The 22,623-nt window shown below is 38.6% G+C and overlaps 3 protein-coding genes across 4 annotated transcripts; 1 reads left to right on the forward strand and 2 right to left on the reverse strand.

Annotated features, from left to right (window-relative positions):
* Window positions 1-1,223: 1,223 nt before the first annotated feature.
* Window positions 1,224-4,069, reverse strand: LOC132203195 (uncharacterized). The gene is made up of 6 exons (XM_059630783.1): window positions 3,921-4,069; window positions 3,695-3,847; window positions 3,200-3,367; window positions 2,227-2,415; window positions 2,032-2,178; window positions 1,224-1,975 (listed from the first exon to the last, which is right to left on the reverse strand). The coding sequence occupies exons 2-6, from the start codon at window positions 3,841-3,843 to the stop codon at window positions 1,903-1,905; spliced, it is 726 nt and encodes a 241-aa protein (XP_059486766.1). The 5' UTR covers window positions 3,844-3,847; window positions 3,921-4,069; the 3' UTR covers window positions 1,224-1,902.
* A 172-nt stretch (window positions 4,070-4,241) lies between these two features.
* Window positions 4,242-6,531, forward strand: LOC132203362 (outer dynein arm-docking complex subunit 1). Its single transcript, XM_059631080.1, has 8 exons — window positions 4,242-4,464; window positions 4,532-4,700; window positions 4,773-4,916; window positions 4,979-5,160; window positions 5,217-5,404; window positions 5,783-6,211; window positions 6,263-6,440; window positions 6,495-6,531. Exons 1-8 carry the CDS (start codon window positions 4,307-4,309, stop codon window positions 6,529-6,531), a joined length of 1,485 nt encoding a protein of 494 aa, XP_059487063.1. The 5' UTR covers window positions 4,242-4,306.
* Window positions 6,532-6,610: 79 nt separating this feature from the next.
* Window positions 6,611-21,757, reverse strand: LOC132203751 (protein draper-like). Of its 2 annotated transcripts, XM_059631748.1 has the most exons (14): window positions 21,578-21,757; window positions 19,682-19,770; window positions 11,705-11,831; window positions 11,296-11,619; window positions 10,820-11,032; window positions 10,631-10,768; window positions 10,264-10,576; window positions 9,595-10,148; window positions 8,744-9,179; window positions 8,301-8,621; window positions 8,092-8,241; window positions 7,903-8,037; window positions 7,789-7,821; window positions 6,611-7,585 (listed from the first exon to the last, which is right to left on the reverse strand). In XM_059631748.1, the coding sequence occupies exons 2-14, from the start codon at window positions 19,759-19,761 to the stop codon at window positions 7,443-7,445; spliced, it is 2,967 nt and encodes a 988-aa protein (XP_059487731.1). In that variant the 5' UTR covers window positions 19,762-19,770; window positions 21,578-21,757; the 3' UTR covers window positions 6,611-7,442. The 2 variants fall into 2 exon arrangements, with proteins under 2 accessions (XP_059487731.1, XP_059487732.1); XM_059631749.1 differs by lacking the exon at window positions 7,789-7,821 and having other exon boundaries at window positions 21,578-21,756.
* Between the last annotated feature and the right edge of the window lie 866 nt (window positions 21,758-22,623).

Here is a 22,623-nt window from a genome sequence, read left to right on the forward strand (position 1 = left end):
GTTACTATTAAAGTGTATAAGTTTGTTAACATTTGAAGTATTTTAGTAATAAATTTTCGTTAAAAAGCAGGTAAGGGAATTTTAAGGGATCGCACAATAGTGACCATGACCATTCGTTCTATTCATGGACATGTTGAATAACAAAGAAATTAAAGTAATAAAAAAAGAGTGAAAAATTGAAGAGTTTCTAAAACAATGTGAAGCTTTTGATACTTCATCGTCTTCTTGTCGTTCTTCTTCTACTTTCAAAGTGTTGTTGCTCTCTGGTACATTTTGTACTTACAATCCATTGCATGTAAAAATATAATGTCAATGAAAGTTGATGGAACCTCAGAATGAATTTTTTCGTGGGATGATTGAAGCCAAAACTAATTACGCCCCGAAGAAAATGTGTGTCTTCCTTTTGTAGTTTGTATGATAAAACCACCGCCACTAACACCTTGACAACAACTTTTGGTGCCTGTATAAAAAAGTGAATTAGAAAATTTTGCATGATACTATATTTCTTTATATAATTGCTCCTCATGTACACTAATATTATAACTAATAAAAATCAGAGTGTTGGTCGTAACCAAAAACAATTTGTCCACTCTAAATCATTCACAAACGGTCCCTATAAAATAATTTTTAAATCTGGTTATCCCAAAAATCATAGTTTTATCATAGAAAAATAATAATAACAATTTTCAACTTGCCAATCTCTCTGCCAACCGTGGAAAAAAATTTTGATGGTCAAAGATGGCGTGAGAAATGATTGGTATTGTTTAATTAGCATTCTTTATGAGGAATGACGGTCACGCTACCCTCCTATAATGTACTGTTAAGGGCGTCATTTTCATCGTACCCCCCCCCCCCCCAGCCTAAAATCTTTGGTTTCCAACATAGTCAAAGAACAGGCTTACACATTAGGTAAATTGTACTTCCAAAAGGGGAGTGGTAGTGTTGGCAATGATATATAATTAAAAAAGATAAGTAAAATATTTGAGGAAATCGGGGATTTTTTTTAAATTTTCCATTTCAGTATAAAGACAAACTTAAATGCTAAATTAAAAACTAAATTAATTAACAAACTTAATTGGATATAAAGAAAGGAGTTTGACAGTCGACGTCAAATAAGAATATGAAAATTCCAACTGGAAGCAATTGTCTGTGGTAATTTGTGAATATGTTCAAATCAACATTGAAAAAATATGTTCATAAAAAGAAACCTTATCATGTTAATTTTATCAATAATCTTTATTTTATTTATTACATTATTATTTACAAAGAAAATCTCAATACCCGATTTCCTGAAAAATAGAGTCGCCAAATAATTCAGTACTTCCTCAAAATCTATTCATGGTGAATTGAATTTCAAGTCGGCTTTAAAAAGATCGTTATTCGTTCTAAGAACATGACTGTTTTGCGCAAGTGGTTTAGCTGCAGCATTATTCACGAGCTCTTAAAGTATTTTTACAAAATATGAATGTTTTGTTACAAGTTTTAGATTGTTGTTGAAACTATTTTTTTAAATTCTTGTAAAATTTTTTGTTTACACAAAGTTAATTTTTACTGAATATTAACAAAAATCAATTTTTAACTTTCTAAAATTATTGTTACTTTCAAAGAAACAGTTTCAGTCATAAAATTCGACAAGTACAACAAAGTACAAGATGAAATTCAATTCAGCAAGAACTAACATAATCAATCAACTAAAAACTCAATTCATCTAATTTTCCTCTTATTTTTCTAAGATTTTCCTTCACTTATACAGAAATATTAAAGAATACCAGCAGCATTTTAAGAGGTATATACAAACTGTCTTCACTTTTATCCAGCATTCGCAAACACAAATGCACAACATGGAAATTCTTCAAGAAAAAAATTACTCTAGAATTGAGAGTCAACATGAGAAAATGAGAATCACAGCATTTCCATCTCAACGTCGCCATCGTCTGGAACGGTGAAATCTGGTAGTCGTGGCTCCTCGTTAAAACTAGATTGATTTTCAAAGTTATCATTCTGAATGAATAAAACAGATCAACTCCTTACGTTGGCATTATGTTGAGATCGATGCTTTCGCTGCCATTGTTGTTGTTATTGTTGCCGTCCTGCTCGTCCGGCTCACCATCAGGCATTGGCATCATCCTTGGATTTGGCGGCTGCCACAGCACCAGGGCCATCGAATTTTTGTTTCTCCTAAATAAAATGATTAGATTTTGCTCTATTCAAGAATGTGACGTGTACATTCTGTCCATGAGAGGTTTTGGCAGGATGGTGTCCTGGGCAGTCAACTGCTTGAGCTCGTCACTCAGCACAAGACGAGGGCCGAACGCTTCGTCGTCCTGTTCGCTCTGCTGGTTCAGAGCGTGCAGACCAGCCCTGTGAGAGGCCAGTTTGGTCTCGGAGATGTGCAGTTTGTTGACAGCACTCAGCCTGGAGCGAAAATTTTAAAACCTTGCTTTATTATGTATTTTTTTTTTACCCTCAAAAGAAAAAACTATTTATAATTTCTTTTTTATAAGTAGGATGGTAATCAGAGAACAAAAATAATTCTTCCAAACTCACTTGCTGGAAAAATTTCACTTTAAAGTTCGGAATATTATGATACATATTTTAATTATAAGAGAAATACTTTAGGATGTTCAGTGTGTTTACAAGAATTACTATTAAATTTATTACCAATCTCAAAATATTACAAAATGTTTGTCTCTCAAGTAAAACAAATGCCAAATTGATGGCATTTGTTTTGTAGGAAGTTACTTTGACATCAATAGTAAGTTTCCTCATTTCAAGGAGTTTTCCTGTTTATCACTTAATGTTTTTCGAAAAAAAAAAATAATAATAATAATTATAATAATAATCAGTGCGTCTGTGATGATTTCCGGTGAATTATTAATTCCTTGTATCTGTTACCAGACCATTTTTCTAAAGGATTAGGAGGAAATTTATGGTAAAAAAGTCAAGGTTGGAAATTTTACATACCGAAAATTAAACTAACACTAGCAAAAATATTACAACAGAAAGTTCATTCAGAAACAACCACTCAATTTCTCAATCTCAGTCAATCACCTCAGGCAAGCAGCAGCAGATATTTTTTCTCTCAGCCAGATTTAGATTTTCTCACAACTGCACCAGATGAGCTGAATTTTTCCAAACAAAATCAGATAATGAACCATTCAATCATGATAGAAATGAATTAAAGCAAAAAGTAGCTCACATTTCTGCTTCATCTACGTCGACCTTCCTTTTGATGCCGACCGAGTGGACTTGCGACGGTCCTGGCATCGCAGACATTGGGAAGTTGTACGGCTGGCAGGTGTCCAGAGTGAAGGGCATGCTGGAAGTGCCGTTGTTCAAACCTCCTCCGTACAAACCTCCAGTAAACCTATAAAAAACATTCATATTATGAAATTTAAAAAAATCTCATTATTCAAGAATTTAAATATTGTGGTTAACATGAAATTCTTTTATTAATTAAATTGTGCTATTCAAAAATATTAAAAATACATTTAATGACATGTTGACAGGGGGCTTAAACTTCAAAAGAAGGACCATCAAAATAAAATTAACACCTTTGGATGATTGTGGAAAATATACAGATCTGGACGTTTTAAATTTTAAAATTCAATTGAAGTTGGTCCTAATTATGAAACTTGGTAGATCGAATTGAACAATTTAATAAACAATAACAAAAAATTAATTTTGTTCATACCTGACAAGTGCTGGCTGTTTGGTGCCCCAGGGCATTTGTGCTGGGGGGCTGTGGAGCCAAGTTTGCGGAGGACTGCTGCCCAGCTGCGGAAGGGGCGAAGGTCGTGCGAGGTCACCTTGCAAGCCCGATTTCGTCTCCATCAGGTGCATGGCCCTGAGTAAAACGCAATTGAAAACTCACTCACAATTCACAATCTTGAGATAAAATTTTGAAACTTTTCTTTTACCTGGTGGATGGAGCACGGCTTTGATGCTTGGCGATGTTTTGAAGGGACGAAATGCCCTGAAAGCGGTAAAAAATGCGTCGCACTGGACCAGAAATTTATGTTTATGTTCTGCAAGCAAGTTCGGGTGTTTTGTTTTGGATCGGAGAGAAATGGCCTATGTTGCCAGGTGATTCTAGAGCATTCGATTGGATGCAGTCTTGGGCCAATGAGCGCACGCGGCGCCAAAAGAGACGTTTGCTCGTGCTTTGCAGGTTGCATAGCAACCCCTTGGCAACGAAACAGGAGTCTAATCACAAGCTCGACTCTTTTTGAGAAAACCGGTCTTTCAATTTAAAGATTTACTTCTCACACTCTTAAATTTTTTTTCTAAATAACGAAAAGCTAAGATGAGTGCTGGGAAAGGGCCGCAGAAAACGCAAGAGGAGATCGAAATGGAACAAATGGCCCAGGCAGAGTTGGCCCGTCTGCAGAGGCAATACCGAATCATGGAAGAAGACAGGGCCCACTATGCCGAGGAGACCAGAATCCTCCTAAATAGACAACGGTACAAAATAAACAAGACTTGCTGGTCAATTTATTTGAAAAATTAAAATTTATTTTGCCTCTTCTAGGAGGCAGATTTTAGCTCTCGAAAGGGAGAAAAAGCAGCTCCTGATGAGTCCAGAGTACGCCAGTTTAAAAGTCGCCAGACGAAGGGCTTCCAGTTGTAGTAGGTTGCTCGAAAGGCAGCTGGACAAGTACGAAGAGATGGATGAGCGAATTCAAGAACAAAAGGAAAAGGTTTGGATAGTATTTATTAAATTCTATTTGCAATTCTTTTTTTTAATTATTGATTATAATCAACTTTAAAAGAATGATGATTTGCGGGAGAAAATACGACAAGTTGAAAAAGAAATTGAGCATCTGAGGAAGAAGAGTGAAAGTGACATTTGCAGAAAAGAAGCTTTGAAATCAGTGGAGCGAAACGAGTCCCTTCTGAAAAATCGACTCCACCATGTAAATTTACAATATATAAAAGAGCCATAATTTTAATTTAATTTAAAATTTTTTAAATTCAGGCTTCTGTCCACTTAAACTCCATTACGGCGGACAATAGGACATTGCGTGCCGATTTGAATCATTTGCTGCTGGAGAGGGCACAGTTCAATGTGCGATTTGAGAAACTCGCCCAGCATCTAGTCGAGGGCAAAAAGTTGGCCTCTGAACTTACAGACGCGGCTACCCAAGCTTACGACCAACGGTTCGCAAATTTATTTCCCTGTCTTATTTTTATTTTCTGGTAATTTAAACAATTAGAGAGGAGGCCCAGAGTCGTCTACAGATGCTAAAGGAGCAGGAGCAAATTGATGTGGACCGATTCAAGGCAGATATGAATGTGCTACAACGACAACTTGACTCTGTGGCTAAACTTTTTAACTTTCTCGCCACGAAGGGCCAGAAACGGACCACGGCTCATTTAGAGGCGCAGGAAGCTCTCAGGCAGAGTATAAAATTTATTTTAAATATTGGTATAGCAATAAAATAAAAAGTTTCTCAAATATTTTTTTTTTAAATTAATTAGTGAAAATTAAAATTTAATATTTCTTTGTAAGATTAGGTCAAGACACAGTCTTGCTGGCTGGTGCCCTTCATTAGTGGTGCAGAAGGCACCACCCAATTTTATTTACTTTTTTTTGTTCAATTTTATTTAATTAAAATTATCATTTTGCTGGCATAATCCATAATTATAATTTGAAATTTTGTTATTTTTTAAAAAAAAAAATTACCTAATGATACTAAATCTAACCGCAAGTTTTAACAAATAATTATGATTATTTTTTATTTTTCGAATTTGTAATTAAATTAATCAAGTGAAAACTTAGTTAATCAGCGAGAGGCAATGGAAAAACTTCTTCAAGCTTACGCATCCAGCCTGAAAGAGATTCAAGAGTTTTGCGGTGAGCAGGTCGTGGACAAGCTGGCGGCGCTGTTCACCAAGCAGGAGGAAGAAAACTTTGCCCTGTTCAACTACGTGAACGAGTTGAACAGTGAGTTGGAGGCGCTAGAGGACAAGGTGGAAACAGCTCGACGGCAACTGGACGCGCACCACCGGATGCAGAAGCGCCAGGAGCAGCAGCGCCAGGACAACCTGGCCGAATTGCAGACCGCCTTAGAGGCAACCCAGCGACGCAACAAGGATGCGGACGCTGAACTGGAGACTGCCGACGAGGAACTTGGCCAACTTCTGCAAAAAGTGAAGCGGCTATTTAATCTTGTCTTCTCAGATCCGCCGCCTATCCTCCAGCTAATTGGTGATATAAATTAATTTAATGTTCAAGGTACTGATTTTTACTGTGTAACAGGAGGCGATCCTGAAGTATCAAGTGAGAACGTCAGCCTATATTTGGAGCTGCTACAGGAGAACGCGGCATCAATTCGTGAAACTGCTTTGAAGACATTTGATCCTGAGCAAGAAGAGGAGTCTAGTACTACACACTCAATTGCGCCTAAACCGCACAAGCAAAGGGCCTCTTTCCCGATGTAAATGAACACAAAATTTGATTCTAGATAATTTTACATGATGTTATTCTGCAGGTTCAAGGATTCAAGCAAGTCAGCTGATGATAAGTAATTATTTCTAGGGTGCCGCATGTTTTGCTATAATAATTGTGTAGAATTTTTGGGTAAATATGAATAAAAATAATGTCATGTACTATTAAATGATTTAATTGTGTATGTATTAAAATCAATATTAAATTGGATAGAAGATTTTATAATGAACATAATAAAAAGGTCACAATCCTGAACAATATCAACCCAAACACACTTTACATACATATTATATGTTCCATAAATACGCTGAACTTGCCTTTGAATATTTTCACATCCTTTTTAAAACAATAAAATTCTCTTATCACAGATTATACACAATATCAATTTCCATACATTTCTGTTACACAATATTTTAATACATCAGAAAGATTATAGAAAAATTCATCGCCATGGGAAGAAAGAACGAACTTTAAAATACACAAATGTTATTTGCGTGGAATGAATAAAGGAGCAAAATTTTTACTACCGCTAAACTCGCATGCATACGTACTACAGGACATCTCTGGTCAACAACAGAGTTCAACTCAGCTACTGTCTTTCTTTTTAGTACAAAGATCTGTTAAAAATCGGAGCGCAGGCGCTACGATGATTTCCATCCATTTTGGCACTGCTTTGGAAGAGATGAACGTCACCTGGACGAGCAATTTTGCTCCGGAAAATATAATTGCACTTAACAGGCCCTTGATGAAACAGTGAAATTTTCAAAAAAGTAGCTGCCTGTGTGATTCACCAAAAATTTTTGCTAAAAATCAGCCCGGACAATACAAAAAATCAATCGGTTGGACCTGCTGATGCTTTTTCTAATCTTGGTATTGCTATACAGAAATTTTAAAGCTTTTATCTCGTTTTATTTACACACTGGGGTTTTGAGGAAAGTGAGTTTTCGATAGTTAATATTTAATTTGCCTCGTTTCTCGAGATCGAACAGTCTTAGACTTTGTCGGAGGGGCTGCGCGGCCGTAGGTTGCTTCGCTCGTCAATGTTGACGCGGCTGATGCCATTCGGCATGCGCTGGTACTGAGGTCGGTACGAGGAGCCAGGACGGCTATAATCTAACCGATCATACTCCTCCTCTGAGGAAAAAAATTAAATGTTAGTAAACGTTCATTCTATAATTTCAAGGAATTTCTAAAATAATTTAATTTAGACCACTAAGATAATCAATAAACGAGGGATCATGCTGCGTAATACAGGACATTTTATAGCAAATAATGAGAGTAAACAACTAAAAAGAAACTCTAATTTGACTAAATTCCACTGGTATCTCTCAGCTCACCTATTACGTTGTAAAAATTCTGCACTGTGAAAACTGCACAGCAAAAGGACAATTAGGAATCTAATATTCGACCAATCTATTCTATTTTAAATAACCAAATTAAATTTTACTGACCAGCAGCTTCCTTCTGCTTAATTTCGTCATACAGGTGCTCCACTTTTGTGCCATTCAGGTCATCTATGCTGTTGTAAAGATTGGCTAATGTTGGGTTATCCATGTCTGCATTTTTGTTTTTCAAACTGCAGGCGCCTGGAGAAAGTTTTAGGTTAGAAATTTACACTCTTTAAAGCAATAGTTATTCACCTCTTGAGTCATCCTCACTCTCCTCTCCAAAGTTGTTGTGCTGGTAATTTTTCAGATCTTTGCGGCTCATACCAGTGTTGTTCAGAGGAAGACGATCAGGAGGAACAGGCTGGTTCATTGAGTAAACTGGGTTGTCAAAGTGGTGTCCGTCTTTCAAATAATAAATTAAGTTAGATGGAGTTCATTTAAGTATTTAGAAAAAAACCTACCAGGATCTTCTTTTTTAGCTGAATAGTGTACAGTAGCCAAATCTCCCTTCAGCTTTAGCATCTTGCGGCGGTAATAGAGGACAACGATGGCCACAATTAACACCAAAAGCAGTGCCAAAATCACACCGGCTCCAGCACTACCAAGACCGCTGTCAGTGCTTTTGTCCTCCCCTTGCACAGTGGCTGCTGATGGGGCACCGCATGAAGGGCCAGAGAAGCCAAGTCGACACATGCACCCTTTCGCAGGGTCACAAATGAAATTTTCGTTGTCACACTCACAAGGGTTAATGCAATGGTCGCCAAAATATCCCTCGGGACAAACTGGAAAAAATGTTCGCTTTAATTCCTCCAGTCGTGTAATTAAAATTTTCTAGACTAACTATGGTTGATAAGTGTAATCTTAAAATTAAATTTTGCACAATTATTTAAAAAATTTAACTTACTCTCATGGCACCGTTTTCCAGTCCAGCCAGCAGGGCACTTGCAGAAGCCGTCATGAGCTCTGCATTGTCCGCCATTCATGCACTGGCACGACTGTGTGCAGTTAATGCCGTAGGTACCTTGCGGGCAGGGATTACTGCACGTAGGCCCTGTCCAGCCAGGGTAACACAAGCAGTGGCCAGTTACGGTGTCACAGTCGCCCTTCTGGCACTGACACTCGCCTTTGCAGTCTTGTCCGAAACGGCCTGCTGGGCATGGGTTCCAGCAGGCAAGGCCAGACATTCCAGCAGGACAAGTGAGGGCGCCTGTTTCAGGGTGACACTGCATGCTCAGCCGAGAGCACTTTTCTCGACAGCCAGCACCATACCATCCTGGACGACAAGGCCGAGAGCAGTTGATGTCTTCTAGACCACGGGGGCAGGTACATGAGCCAGAAACCTGAAGATAAAAATGCAAATTTTTATTCCTTGTACAAAATTTACAACATGAGATATTTTTCATCCAGGGTTTGATAAACAAGGTGAAGTAATAAAGAGATAATACATGGGGTACTATAATAAAAAGCATCTTTTCATCCTTTTCCCACTTTTCCTGTTTCAATTACTTTAGAAAGTTATGAACGACCAAAACTGTATGACCAGCAAGACATTAAATCCATTTGAAGGACTCAATATCAAGAATGAGCAGTTTGGCATCAAATGTAGAACGGTGGATATTCTCGTTTACTACAATAAAAAGCATTTGTGCGCTGGAGGAAATTGCATTGGCAGTTTTCCCAGAAACTGAACGTTATCGGGCCGTCCGCCAACAAAATAAAAACGAAGATTTTCCAATACATTTAAAAGCCACCTACCGGACTGCAGGAACCTCCGTTGCAGGTACACTCTCGCTCACAGTATTCCCCCCAACGTCCAACCGGGCATTTTGTCTCGCACTCGACACCTTGGAAGGGTTGCAGGCAGTTGCACTGGCCGGTAATTGCGTCGCAACTGAGGCTGTTGTTGGAGCAACGACATGGGGCTTTGCAGTCTCGGCCAAAGAAGCCCAGTGGACACTTTGATTCACAGGTGGGTCCTGTGAAGCCAGGTGGACACTCGCATGTGCCATTGATCGGGTGGCAGACGCCGCCATTCAAACAGTTGCACTTGAGAGAGCAGGCTGGTCCGTAAAAACCAGCAGCGCAAGGTCTTTCGCAGTAGATTCCATCCCAGCCAGCTCCACATGTGCATCGGCCGTCCTCAGGTAGACATTTTGCATTGTTGCGGCAGCCGCAGCGCTGAGCACACTCTCCGCCAAAGAAGCCTCGAGGGCAAAGTTCACTGCAGTCTCGACCTTTGAATCCGGGAGCGCAAGAACAAGAGCCGGTGAATGGGTCACACTGAGCATTATTTTGGCAGATGCAAGAACCTGAAATCAATGGATTTTTTTTTTAAATTTTAATAAAAAGAAACAAGTTTCATCACTGCTATATTTATACAAGATTATATAATTATAAAATCAAATTTAAAGGAAGTTTAAAAACCTAAGCACTGTGGTCCATATCTGTAAAGTGGACAGGGCCTTGAGCAGAGAGTTCCGTCCCAGCCAGGTTTGCAAGAGCATTGCCCTGTGCGCGGATGACACAGCTCGGTGTTATCAGGATTGCACTCGCACGTCTTCTGACACTGAGGTCCATATTTTCCAGTCGGGCAGGCTCGTTCTTCACAATCCTTGCCTGTCCAACCTTCAGGACACCGGCACGCACCAGTTACAACGTCACACCGCGCGTCATTCTGACAAGTGCAGTTGTTTCGACAACCAGGGCCAAACATTCCCTCTGGACACTCTTGCAGACACTGCGAAAAGGAAAATTAGAAACTTTGTGGTGAGGACTTTGGATTATTCCTTACCCTGTCTCCATAAAATCCAGGCATGCAGTCACACTGTCCTGTAACATGATGACAACCGGCACCATTGTAGCAATCACAGAACTTGGAGCAGTCAACACCCCAGGTGCCTGTCGGACAGCGATTGGCACAAACGTCACCCTGAAATTAAATTTCTTAGAATTTACGAGTATTCATGAAATGAAACATTACCGTCCATCCAGGGGTACAGTGGCATCGTCCTGTGTCTGGAGAGCAGGTTCCGCCGTTTTGGCACACACACTCATTTTTGCAACCCTCGCCGTGGGTGCCTTCGGGGCAGTTTTCCTCACACAAAGGCCCTGTCCATCCTGGCGGACAAGAGCAAGCACCGGAAATGTGGTTGCAAACGCCACCATTTCGACAACGACACTCATCAGCACAATCCTGCATACAAAATTATTATAATTAGTGTAAAGCATAATTTTTTACATACTTCAGCTCATAATTTTGCTATTTAATTATAAACAAATCTTTTTATTTCATAATAAATAGCTTATTAATTTATAATATCATTTTGAAAAAAAAATCTATAAAATTGTTTATCTTTGATTGTTTAACATTCCAACCAGCCAATTTTTTTTTTACAATTTTTTTTACAAAAATTTAGCAATTTTTGAGAACATGATACAGAAAATCGACTAACTGACCTGTCCATAGTGCGTGGGTTGGCACTGAAGACTGCAGTGGTCGCCTCGCCAGCCGCGGCTGCAGCGACAGGCGCCTGTGGAAGGGTCACACGTGGCCCCGTTGACGCACTGGCAGCGGTGCTCGCAATCGCCACCCCACCGACCATCAGGGCATGATATCCTGCAGTCCCGGCCACCATAGCCGGGCGCGCACTGGCACAAGTCAGGGGCCACACAAGTGCCATGTTCGCACCCGTCGGAGCACACAGGCAGACACCGCTCCTCCGAGTTGTGTTTCACATAACCAGGACAGCACTCCTCCACTGGACGCGTTTTCATAATAGTCTGAAAACAAGAGTTATGGGTAAAAAAAATTCAATTGCAAACAATGTTGAAAAGAAAAATTTTATTTTTAGCAATCAAATCTTACTTGCGTCTTGAAGATGGTTTTCTGCTGGATCCTGTATTTTGAACACTTGGGAGGTACATTGAAGCAAAAGGTCGTTTCTCTCACTTGGTACGCTTTCGTCTCGGACACTCGCACAGTCGTTGGGTAACTGGAACAAGTCATTAGGTTCGTGAGAAAATTCCGAGGTCACTAAATTTCTGAGAACAAAAATTCCTACTTCCTACATAGAATCATAAAACCGACGATGATTTAGCTCTTTTTTTTATTTGGTGCAAAAACGTGACGAACGGCTTAATCTATTTCAGTTCTGCTTTTAGTTCAAAAAGTTCATTACGCAAGTTTCACGTTCAAGTGAGCACATTTCAAGTTTTAATTAAACGTGGAGTGCGATGAATTTAAAACGAGCTCGGCAATTGAGCGACAAAGGCTAGCGCCGGACGTGTTGCCGACGTGAAAAGAGCAAAGCGCCAAATTAGCTGCAAAAGGGCCTTTATTAAAATAACACGCGCCCAACATTCCAAATGGACTTCCACACACACAAAAATGCGAAATTTGATTTCATTTTTCCTTGGCGCGAGAGCGTTTTATTGCGCAGAGGGCGAAATTGCTTTTCAGCCGCATCCCCTTTCTCCACGCGCCGTTTCACGCATGAATTTCTCTGCGGAGAGCACGTGCCAATTATGCGCCACCGAACAATGGCGAGACGGATGGGCTCGGATAGACGGACGACTTCCGGTTTCGGTTTTTTCAAGCCCAAGAGAAAAAGTGCCAAAGACCGATTTCGGAGCGAAAACGGGAGGCAAGCAGGACGGGGTGAGCGAGAGAGGGAGAGACGCAATCGGGGCACTGCGGCATCCGAGCGAGCAACAAGCAATGCAGATACTGCTGGGTGAATGGGTGGGTGGGTGGAGCGCCAAGATTCACCAACAGGCTTTAGCTGCACCGCGAACCACCAGAGAGCGACCGGGCAATTCCGCAGGAGCGAAAACACGCTGCACGGATTTGCCGATTTGTTAGGATGGAGAGCCCTGGCTAATTGTTCGCCGCTCCCGACTAAACTGCCGCATCGATTTTCTGCATCGCACACATTTCATTATGCGTACGTGTGTGTTCATATTGGCTGGCGGCCGGTTCGTTCGATGGATAAAAAGTGTGTCAGCTTGCAGGGGTGCGAAACTGCATCATCTCGGGGGAAGCGTTTTCGCCTTGTCCTAGTTCGCAAAGTGAAAATCTCTAAAGCCCTTTGTGCTCCGCCATCTCCAGAGCAACTTTAACAATAAATTAGACGCCTTTAGTGCACGAGACTGGGGAAATGATGATGCTTGTGCGAAAGATCCTAATGAAATTTTGCGGATATTAGTTATAGCAGGGGGAGGGGGATCAAATTTTGGGATTCTCCGCATAAGCTGCAAGGTTTTTTTCAAGCAATATTTTAAAGAAGTCGCACTGTCACAATTTTTTACCCTTTTTAAAAATCCTCTTCCCTATTAAAAAAAGAAATAAACCATGCAAAAGAGGATATTTCAGTTTTTTTATTGATTTTTTATATTTTTTATTAGTACTCAAAACTTCTTTTCAAGTCTTAAACATAGTTTAAATTCAGTTACCAATTTTTCTGAATATATTCATAAATTCCGTCGCATTCAAATTCATTAGTGCGGATCAGTGCGGATGTTGTTAAAGGTTTTCACTCCAAATCGATATAAGAAATGTATTAAGGTTTTATTGGTATAAAGTATTATAAATTTTTTCTCAAATGTTTTGCTTACTGTTTAAATATTAAAAAAATTAAAAAATTGTCCACTTTATATTTTTGTCTTTAAGTGGCTCAGATTTGAAACAAAGTCTGAGCAAAACCTTGGCAAAAACTTTTTGATGAAATGAAATCCGGCTTCCTCGATGGAGATGAGCAACTTTATTGTTTCTGCAAGGTACAAAATATCCGAGGAAGCAGGATTTTATTTCATCAAAAAATGATCACCTCGAGTGCCAAAAGGTTCCACAACAACAACTTCAAGAACCTATAAAGAGAGATTTTGTTTTGTTTCATTTAGGATTGTTAAAATTTTTAATTTGACATTTTATCTTTATTTGGATTGATGGTTAGATCTAACCGCGGAGGAAGGAAAGAAGAAACCAAAGAAACGTTGGTTGGTGAATAAGACCACATTTTCTGTGAATTATTTTTGAATATGATCTTTTTTACCACTTTTGACGTACATAAACTTTTGCCCCACCACAAACAGTTGCACGCGTTATTTCCTTTATTACATTATTTATTGTCAAAGTCAGCTTCTGGGTACGCGGTCAAAACGCATCCGCTTCCGGTTACACGCTTTTACTTTTTGGAATCCGAGAGAGTGCGACGGTCGAAAATCGTCACGCAATATAAAAAAGGCGAGCATTTTCGCGTTATTTGATTCAATGTGCGCGCCCACGACATTTATATTTTATGGGTCGTGTGAGTGTGTGTCGTGCAGTCGTCAACATGAATTCAGCAACAAATTCGCCATGTGTGCGGCAACCAATAAAAGATACACTCTCGGAATCGAAGCAGCCGGCGAAAAGCATTATGCGGCGCAGTATAAAGCCGCCCGAGGAAGAGCGAAAGAAAGATACATGGAGTGCGGCGGAAATGCTGACAAAGCGCTGATAATGTCGCGATTTATGTCCTAGGCCTGCTCCGGCGCGACAACGAGAGCGACAATTTGATAATCATCCCCCGCACGTTGGGTTTTTCACAAAGAGCGACCTTAATAGAGGCTCTAAAAGATGTTCTAAAAGCTAATTAAAACTCCAAAAGTCGTGGGCGCCATATGAAAAGTTTTGCTCTTTTTTGTTGCAATGCTACTAGTTTAATACGTGGGCCAAAATTGCAAAGTTTTGAAAGGGAGGAACGCGCGCAAATAGGCAACCTGTAAAGCTTAGGCAACCGTCTCAAGCACGTCCGTCCCGTTTGCTGCATAACTCCCTCAAGATTGCTCGCAACTCGCAAATTCGCCACGTCTGCTAGAAATCACGGCATTCCAACACCAGCGCTCGGTGTCGGCTGTTTCTGCTTTTAAATTCAAATCAGACTCGGGTGTGTGTACAAAAGGTCTCTGCTTATTTCCTCAAATGTCTTAAGTTATTTCAAACGCAAGAGTGTCACATATAACCTGCGTCGTCTTACATACTTTGAATATTGCCGCGTAAGTTGAATTATATTTTAACTCGATGAGAAACATAATATCAAAATCCATTCTCAGGTTTGATTAATTCATTCTTCAAGGGTCAAAAACTGAATGTGATAATATAAAACTCTACACAAAATATCAGTAGAAGGATATTGAGTCTTTTTGCATCCATGCGATATAAATCTCAAAAAATATTAAAAGCAGTTAAAAAATACTTTAAATTAGCATTAAAATTAGTTTGTTTATATTACGACTGATTCAATCAAACTTAAAATAATGAAAAGTTTGTTTATATTTTAGTAGTTTGAACAAATTAAATTAAATTGAACATGGGCATCTTTCATATAAAAAATTTAATTAGTTAAGAAACTTAAAAACTATTATTAATTCAAAATTTCGTAAGTATTTATGCATTTATTAATCACAAAACATAATACCAATGCTACATACACATTTTATTATAATTATGAAAATCTATATTACTTTAAGGATATTAATTAATCTTACAATTACATGAAAGATTTGTATTGTTTTTGTTGCTTTCTGTGTTGATAATAATTTGCTCTGAATAGACGTTTGCATTCTGAAAAAAACTTTATTTATTTGGCTGAACAGGACAGTTAATAAACGAGGCTAATCTCAAAGCTGCTTGGGCGTTAAAAGACGCCTGCTGAGCATAAGCAAGTCGCAGAATAAACTGTGAACACATGGTGGTTATAAATCGCTAACGGACGAGGAAGGAAGACGCGGAAAATAAGCGGCGAGATCGAAAATAGCACCGCGAAAGGCGAAAGGGTTGCACCGCAGCAGCCGTCGCGGGGCTCGTTTCAGTTTTTCCCTTGGCGAGCAAGATGAACGTGCAGTTTTTCGCGTTTTTTTTCGCCTGGCTAGGGTCGCGTCTGGCGTTGCGGTGCCGCCATTCAAATTGGATTGTGGCGGCCAAGCAGCCAGCCAGCGACGTGCATGGCAGTGGCGAACCACCCAGCAAGTTGTCACTTGTCACTGGGCCGCAAGCAATGACGCTGAGGTCACGTTGGACGACCCGCAACACACCCGAGCAGATTTTACAACCATTCGCCAAAAACAAGACGGTTCTGTGTCAATTTCTCCACTTTCATTGCGTTCAATAAATAAATGTGTGTTGGATTCGAAACGAAAGTGAATAGAAATTGAAATAGATAGTACCAAAAATATAAGGCATTATTTATGAAATATTTTGATTTTTGAAATTTAAGGAAGTAAATTTATCGTGTTCAAAGTATTTTGTTTATCTCGTTGCATATAAATAAATATGCGATACTTTGTGAATTGTCAGTGACGTTACAAGCTATGTGCTCAATTGAGTTGAAAATAAAACCATAAAAATCAGGTTTTTTACTGTTTGATATAATATAGTTTATGTATAGCAACGAGAATTCTCCTCATTTTATTTATTCATTTTATTATTTTCATAGATTTGTTTTATGGATGCGTACTTGTGTTGCTGATCTTTTAATTCATAACATTGAAGATAAAAATGGAAGAGGAAAATTTTTGTTTCAGGTTAATTAAAAAGACTGAATTTTGTCCCACAAGTCTCTCCCACAAATAATTGATTATATTAATATGGTAAAATACAAAAATCTGTGAATCACTAAAATTGTCGCAATTGTCGTGTTATCATCACTTGAAAGTGAATCTCTGTTTTATCTATCTCGTTTGCGATAAAATCAGCAGCTTGGTGACTAATATTAAGACCCATTAAAGCAGTAGGGACTAACTAAGCCAGCCATCGAGCGAGCCGAACTATAATAATGATCCGCCTTGCCAAGTGGCTGGAATGACACAGAAGCGGCCTTGGTGCACATGCACCGCACTGGAGTGAGCGAGGGGACTGCATGCACCGCTGCTAACAAGCCCGCGGCTTCGCTTTCGCGCGAATTTCCATAATTAGTGCGGTAAAAACGGCCGCCGCTTCGTTTCGTGCTGGCAGGGTGCGAAAAAGTTACTTTTTCGCGTGTTCCATTAAATATATACACTGTGGGCCGCAGAGCCTGCTGAGAGCCGTGCGGGCACGAAGTTGCCATACTGATTATGCCAACGACCGCGTCACATCGACGAAATTCATACCCCACAGACTTTTCGTGTGCCCAGATTTAATCTGGCAGCGAAAAAATTGAAAAATAAATTAAAACAGTTTTTCACTCTTTTTCATGAATAAAAAATTGAAAATAAAAAAAGTAATGAAATTTTTTAAATGATTATTTCTTTATTTCAGCAAAAAATTTGGAAAGAAATAAAGTAAAACTTTTTAATGGCGTTTGAGAAAAAAAAATTCAGCTATATGAAGACTTTCCAATGAATGAATGCATTCTAATAATCACCAAAAAATTAATAGTTAATTGGTAGACATTTAAAAATAAAAATATTGTCACACGCAATCAACCAGACCAACCAGCGGCGGGGGAAACAATTTAAATCAAATTAAGATTAATTAAATAAAGCATTTGGCATTTTTTTTTAAAATTGAATTCTTTGCTTTTTGGCGCCAACATCACATCTTACAAAACAATATTAGACAATTCTTGTAGTTGTAAGTTAAAATAAATGCCAATTTTGGAAATTGCCTTCTTTATGATATTTTTTTAACATTTGCTAGGAAAATTTTCTTAAATGAATTAAGCGCAATTTGAATTAGAACAAAACTTGAATGTAATTACGTAACAATTAGAAAGCGAAAAAGTAACATGCAGACGATTTTTTGTTTCGAGTCATTTGATCGAGCGTAACTTTAGCCACAACCACTCGGGGAAATGAGGTCTTCAGTTTTTTTCACATTTTTTGCTGGTACGCCGACCCTAATGCAGGGCAATTGCACCCAACCATAATACATTTTCCACTGAAAAGCATGTTATTTTTTTTTCAATTTATTGATAACGGAGCGCTGCGTGCGGGGCCGCAAATTTAATTAGCGCGACCAGACGGAATATTGTGGGCGCCATGAATATAAACATGGTGTAAATGTGTGCTCTGGAAAAGGGTGCTCTTGTGTATCTCTCTCTCTCCAGCACCATAGTTGAATGAATGCCAGGCAGTGCGGGAGAGAAAAGGATGGTTACATTGCCACTCGACAAATCTCCTTCTATCTGTGCCCTCCAATTAAAAACGCCAACCAGCCACACTTTTATTGCACGCCCGGCAGATAAGAGGGTCTGTCTCTCTCGCGCGCGCGACTGCATTTATAGCAAGCAAGGAAAAGAGAGCACCAAATCGAGTTTGGCTTTTGCTCTTTTTGCGGCTGAGACTGTCATGTGATAGCGCAGGGATCAGGACACTGCTGCGGGAGGAAGCGTTACGCAAAAAACCGCTATCACTGCAAAATGATCGCTTTGCGTGCAGACACTTGATTGTTTGGTTGAGCTCAACAGAAAAATGGAAAAAATTATTCAAAGCATAAATCATCAAATAAATGTAATCAACCATTTAAAATGGTAAATTTCTTGTGTTTATTTTAAGTTGCGATTTGCCCTTCAATTGTTGAACTTTCTACAATTTCAAATTTCTTTTTATTGTAAAATTACATTACATATTTTTAAAGAAGGTCAAATATAGGTCAAAACTTTCGAGGTTGATGAAATTTTGAGACCATTATATTTAGGCCGATTTAGGCTAATTTGCAAAACACATGCAAGATGTTTTAGGTAATTATATCAATTGCCAGAGTTTCCATCTGGAAAAATGTAAAAGCTTGAGTTGTATTTGATAAACTAGAAGATTTTAATCAACCGACAAATCAAATTTGTCAGTTTTAACCGGTGTATCTGAAATAAGGTGGAATTTCTTTTGGCAAACTTACTGAAAAATATAAATCATTGTAGATTAAAATTTTCAAATTATAATTTTGCATAGCTTAGCCATTAAAAAAATGTTTGTATTTTTTGTATATTTATTAGAAATTTTCTTCCTTGCCGATTTTACTTATTTTGAATTTGTAACTGAAGCAATCAGAAAACACAAATTATAACTCATTTACTAAAATTTCACAACATTCTGAAACAGATTTTGTATTCCATTATTTCAGCGTTTTTAATTAAACAACGATAATATATCACTTGTTTATTTTGTAAGTAGGCCTGTGCTGCTGGAAATGACGTCAGATTCTGCGAACTTGCGCGCATCGGCTCTTCTCAAGATCGTATTTAACTGCGGCGGCTGCGGCGCAGATTACTCGAGTGGTGCCCCAGAGCGCGACTCAAATCAAACAAGGCAAGTCAGGTGACCGCTGAACCCGTTTTATTTCATTCAAGTGCATCTCGAAGCTGCATAATTAATTGGAAAATGCACCGCGGCTGCCTCGGAGTCACGAGAATAAAGAATATACTGACTCAGCCACAGCGATAAGAGAGAGAAAAACCATTGAAAAAAAAGAGCGGCTGTTCCTCTTCCTGGCTACATTCGGTGACTCACATACAAGAAGCAGCAGCGCCGGCCTTTAATAATTAATTTCGCAGAGCGACGCTGAACAAACTTTTTTTATTTCTTTCTCTCTTTCACTCCCTTTCCGATGGAGTGTTGAGAAAACAAACGGCTGCATGAGTAGTGTGTCGAGAAAATCGATCCGAATATGAGAGAGTGAAAACAGAAGTGCAGGGAGGTGCCGCGCTATGTTTTTTGGCAACTCCTATTGCGGCTTCATTTGAAGACGACGGCCTTGAATAAGCATGATCGGCATTGCCCAATACGTGAGCAAAAAATTAATGGCTTCCGTCATCGCAAGTAGTGTGAACATCATTAATAAACTTGTTGAACAAAATTATTAGAACGACGAAGAAATGAATCTTACCTCTGTTGCTTGACGCACACATTGGGCCCCTCGAGAGCCGATGCGGCCGAGAGCAACCCCAGTAGCCACAGAAACAACATTTTAACGTCCTGGAACAAAAATCAAACAATTTTTAACTGGATTTAAAACAATTACATTTTGGTAGTTTCCATCAGAAATTGCAAGGAATAAAAACATACACCTTTGAGGTGTAAAATTTATTTAAATTTAATACAAAAAAAATGAGAAGAAAGGGTTATTTAATATTAATAGGGGTCAATAAAAATAAAACACTAAAATCCAGTTTCATTCCTTTGCGGATCACAAAACTGGTACAGCTTCTGATTGAAAACGAGAAGAACTAAATTTCATTGTGAGCATGAAATAATTAGTGGTCAATTGGATTGAAATAAAATTATGAAGAAAGCTACGAATTAAAAAAAATGTTATTATTAGATAAGTTACATAAGAACGAAGAGTATAAAAATAATACACAAAAGGATTAAAAAGCTATTCTAAACAAAAGAAAAAAATTATTTTGATACGCTTCAGTTGAATGAAACACGGTCAATGAACTCCATTGCTATAACTCATATTGTCAATGAGTGCGAGAAGCTAATTTACTTAAATGGTTTGCACCTTTGAGCTGAAGTATGAATTTCGCACTGCACTCGGGCCGCTGAAGCGTTCATAAATGAAAGGAATGTTTAGCAAAATTACAAATCAGTGGAATCCCCAAATTTTGAGAGGGAAAATTTCTAACTAACACTGTGTCAAATACACCGGACAGTGTCTAATTGCAGGAGGAAAAATTGGAACGATTGCCTGAGACTCTTAAGTTTAGCAATCATAAGAAAAAAGTCCCAACGCGACCATCTCCGCTACTGTGATGTCATTGCAATAATCGGCTGATAAGTTATGGGGTTTCAGCACCACCGATTTAAAGTTCAATAAGAACAAAAAAATCTATGCACTCAGCGAAAATTATAGTTATTGGAAAATTAAAAGTGGAAATAAATTGAGATAAAAAAATAACGGCTCTGATGTAATAAAATAAATCTTAGAAAATATGGGAAAAGTTACAGCCTAAATCATCTCTTTTTTTATATTTAATCGGATCTTCTCTCAAAATGAGCCGAGAGAACATCGGATTTTACCTAAAGAGCAAAATCCAAGAAAAAAAGTCAATTTCAAAACAATGAATGTTTTCTTACAATACGTTTGCTTAGGGTGGGTTTGTTTTAAATCACACAAAATAAATTTAGCCTGAATCACTTGCAACCAGCGAAATGAAAACAATTTATAGCCACGAAAAGCAACAAGAATTTGCTTTGATCAGCAGAAAAACTGCAAGAGCGGTCTCGCGTTTGCTTTTCGCTAAATTCAACTTGTAAACTGAGTCTCATTAAACACCAGCCCTATCGCATTCCACAAACCCAATGCCTGGTCATAATACGTTTAGGTGCAATTAGAGCGAGTACATTTGAATATTATATACGATTAATAATGATTATGTTTGTGTGTATGGCTGCATGAATAACGGACCCCAACTCCTCAATTGTCGGAACAATCGTGTCGTCATGCATGCCACAATGAAAGGGACCGTGACACAAGCGTCCGTCGGGATGCGATGATGGGGTACAAAGTATTAAATCGCGGCGCGACCCGCATCATCCCATAAAAGAAAGCTGACCAAGTTTGACAGCTGCCGAGTGGGCGAAACTTGGTGATTCACCTTCGGGTGGTTTCAATCCCGACCTGGCCATTTTCGGCCCGACAACGCCCACGACCCTCGACAGGTACGACCTGACATTCCACGGGCGAGAACACATAAATTGGATTCAAGTAAATTGTGCACTTAATTGAGCTCAAGTGTGTCCCGTGGACTGAAGTGTCCGAAGAAGGACGAAAACGTACCTTAGAGACTGCGGAACATGTCGGACACCTGTTTCGTCCGCGACAGCCCAATTCACAGTAACCCTTTGGGCGCCGCGCTTCTCAACCCTTGCTTAGGCGCACCCCAAATTCACACACTCTCTGGAGACAAGTTGCGACTGTGACTTCTTCTTGTGTTGACTCTGCCCTGCTGATGCTGCTGAGTGCTGAGCTGTCCGCGGTTCGCGCATTTTGCGTCAGAGGTCAGCACCGACACGCGGCCGCGCGATGAAGAAATTTTAATATTCACTGTTTATAACGGGAATTTATATGTACATTTATTTTTTATGAAAACAAATTTACTAGGAGTAAAATTTTAAATAGTGAAGCACTACTTTATTTATTCTAAAAATCAATTCATTATTTCTCTTCATTGAATATTTTATTTAAAAAAAGTAAAATTTTAATATATTTTATAAAATTAAGAATGCACTATTTACCTTTTTTATACTTTTTTTGTTTGAACCCTTTAAACAGTAGTGAAAATACATTTTCTTAAATTTATTATTTTCATTTAACCCCTTGTAATTATTATTGAATTGCGCTCCGAAGGCGTTTCCCAGGAGCGAGTGCCTAAAGCATCTCCTAGTAAACGATGCGCTCCTGATACTTGGTCAGGATAAATCGCTCATCTCGTGACGCATATGCGGACGTCTACACGTTGTAAGATGATCTTTCAAGTTTACAGTCAATTCTGTGTATTTACTCAGAAATCAAAAAATTTTCAATCAATCTCATTAATGCAATAATATGTATTAAATCTATATATTCTTTGTATTTATTATCATATTATATCTGCAATATTAATTATATGAAGTCGATCTGTATAAAAAAAATTATTTAAAAGTTTTGGTTCTTATTTTATTTGAAATTAAAATGATTCTGCATCATTTGTGATAATTTTAGCGCATAATTCTTTGTTGATCTCAATAATTTAGTTGCAGATGTACAAAAAACCCGTGCAAAATTCCAAAGTAAATACAGAATGAAATATTTATATCAGCAAAATACTTCATTATTATATATAA

Source organism: Neocloeon triangulifer, unplaced genomic scaffold (assembly GCF_031216515.1).
Source record: "Neocloeon triangulifer isolate White Clay Creek 2 clone unplaced genomic scaffold, ASM3121651v1 ptg000017l, whole genome shotgun sequence".
In the NCBI taxonomy this organism is placed as follows: domain Eukaryota; kingdom Metazoa; phylum Arthropoda; class Insecta; order Ephemeroptera; family Baetidae; genus Neocloeon; species Neocloeon triangulifer.

Coding starts and splice junctions, on each gene's coding strand:
- LOC132203195 (XM_059630783.1), bottom strand. CDS start 3,843: ATGCACCTGATGGAGACGAAATCGGGCTTGCAAGGTGACCTCGCACGA. Junction 3,368..3,694: donor AAACAGCCAGCACTTGTCAG/GTATGAACAAAA, acceptor TGTTTTTTATAG/GTTTACTGGAGGTTTGTACG. Junction 2,179..2,226: donor AAACCTCTCATGGACAGAAT/GTACACGTCACA, acceptor CATTTTATTTAG/GAGAAACAAAAATTCGATGG.
- LOC132203362 (XM_059631080.1), top strand. CDS start 4,307: ATGAGTGCTGGGAAAGGGCCGCAGAAAACGCAAGAGGAGATCGAAATG. Junction 4,465..4,531: donor ATCCTCCTAAATAGACAACG/GTACAAAATAAA, acceptor TGCCTCTTCTAG/GAGGCAGATTTTAGCTCTCG. Junction 5,161..5,216: donor ACCCAAGCTTACGACCAACG/GTTCGCAAATTT, acceptor TTAAACAATTAG/AGAGGAGGCCCAGAGTCGTC.
- LOC132203751 (XM_059631748.1), bottom strand. CDS start 19,761: ATGTTGTTTCTGTGGCTACTGGGGTTGCTCTCGGCCGCATCGGCTCTC. Junction 11,620..11,704: donor AAACCATCTTCAAGACGCAA/GTAAGATTTGAT, acceptor TCTTGTTTTCAG/ACTATTATGAAAACGCGTCC. Junction 10,149..10,263: donor ATATGGACCACAGTGCTTAG/GTTTTTAAACTT, acceptor CATTGATTTCAG/GTTCTTGCATCTGCCAAAAT.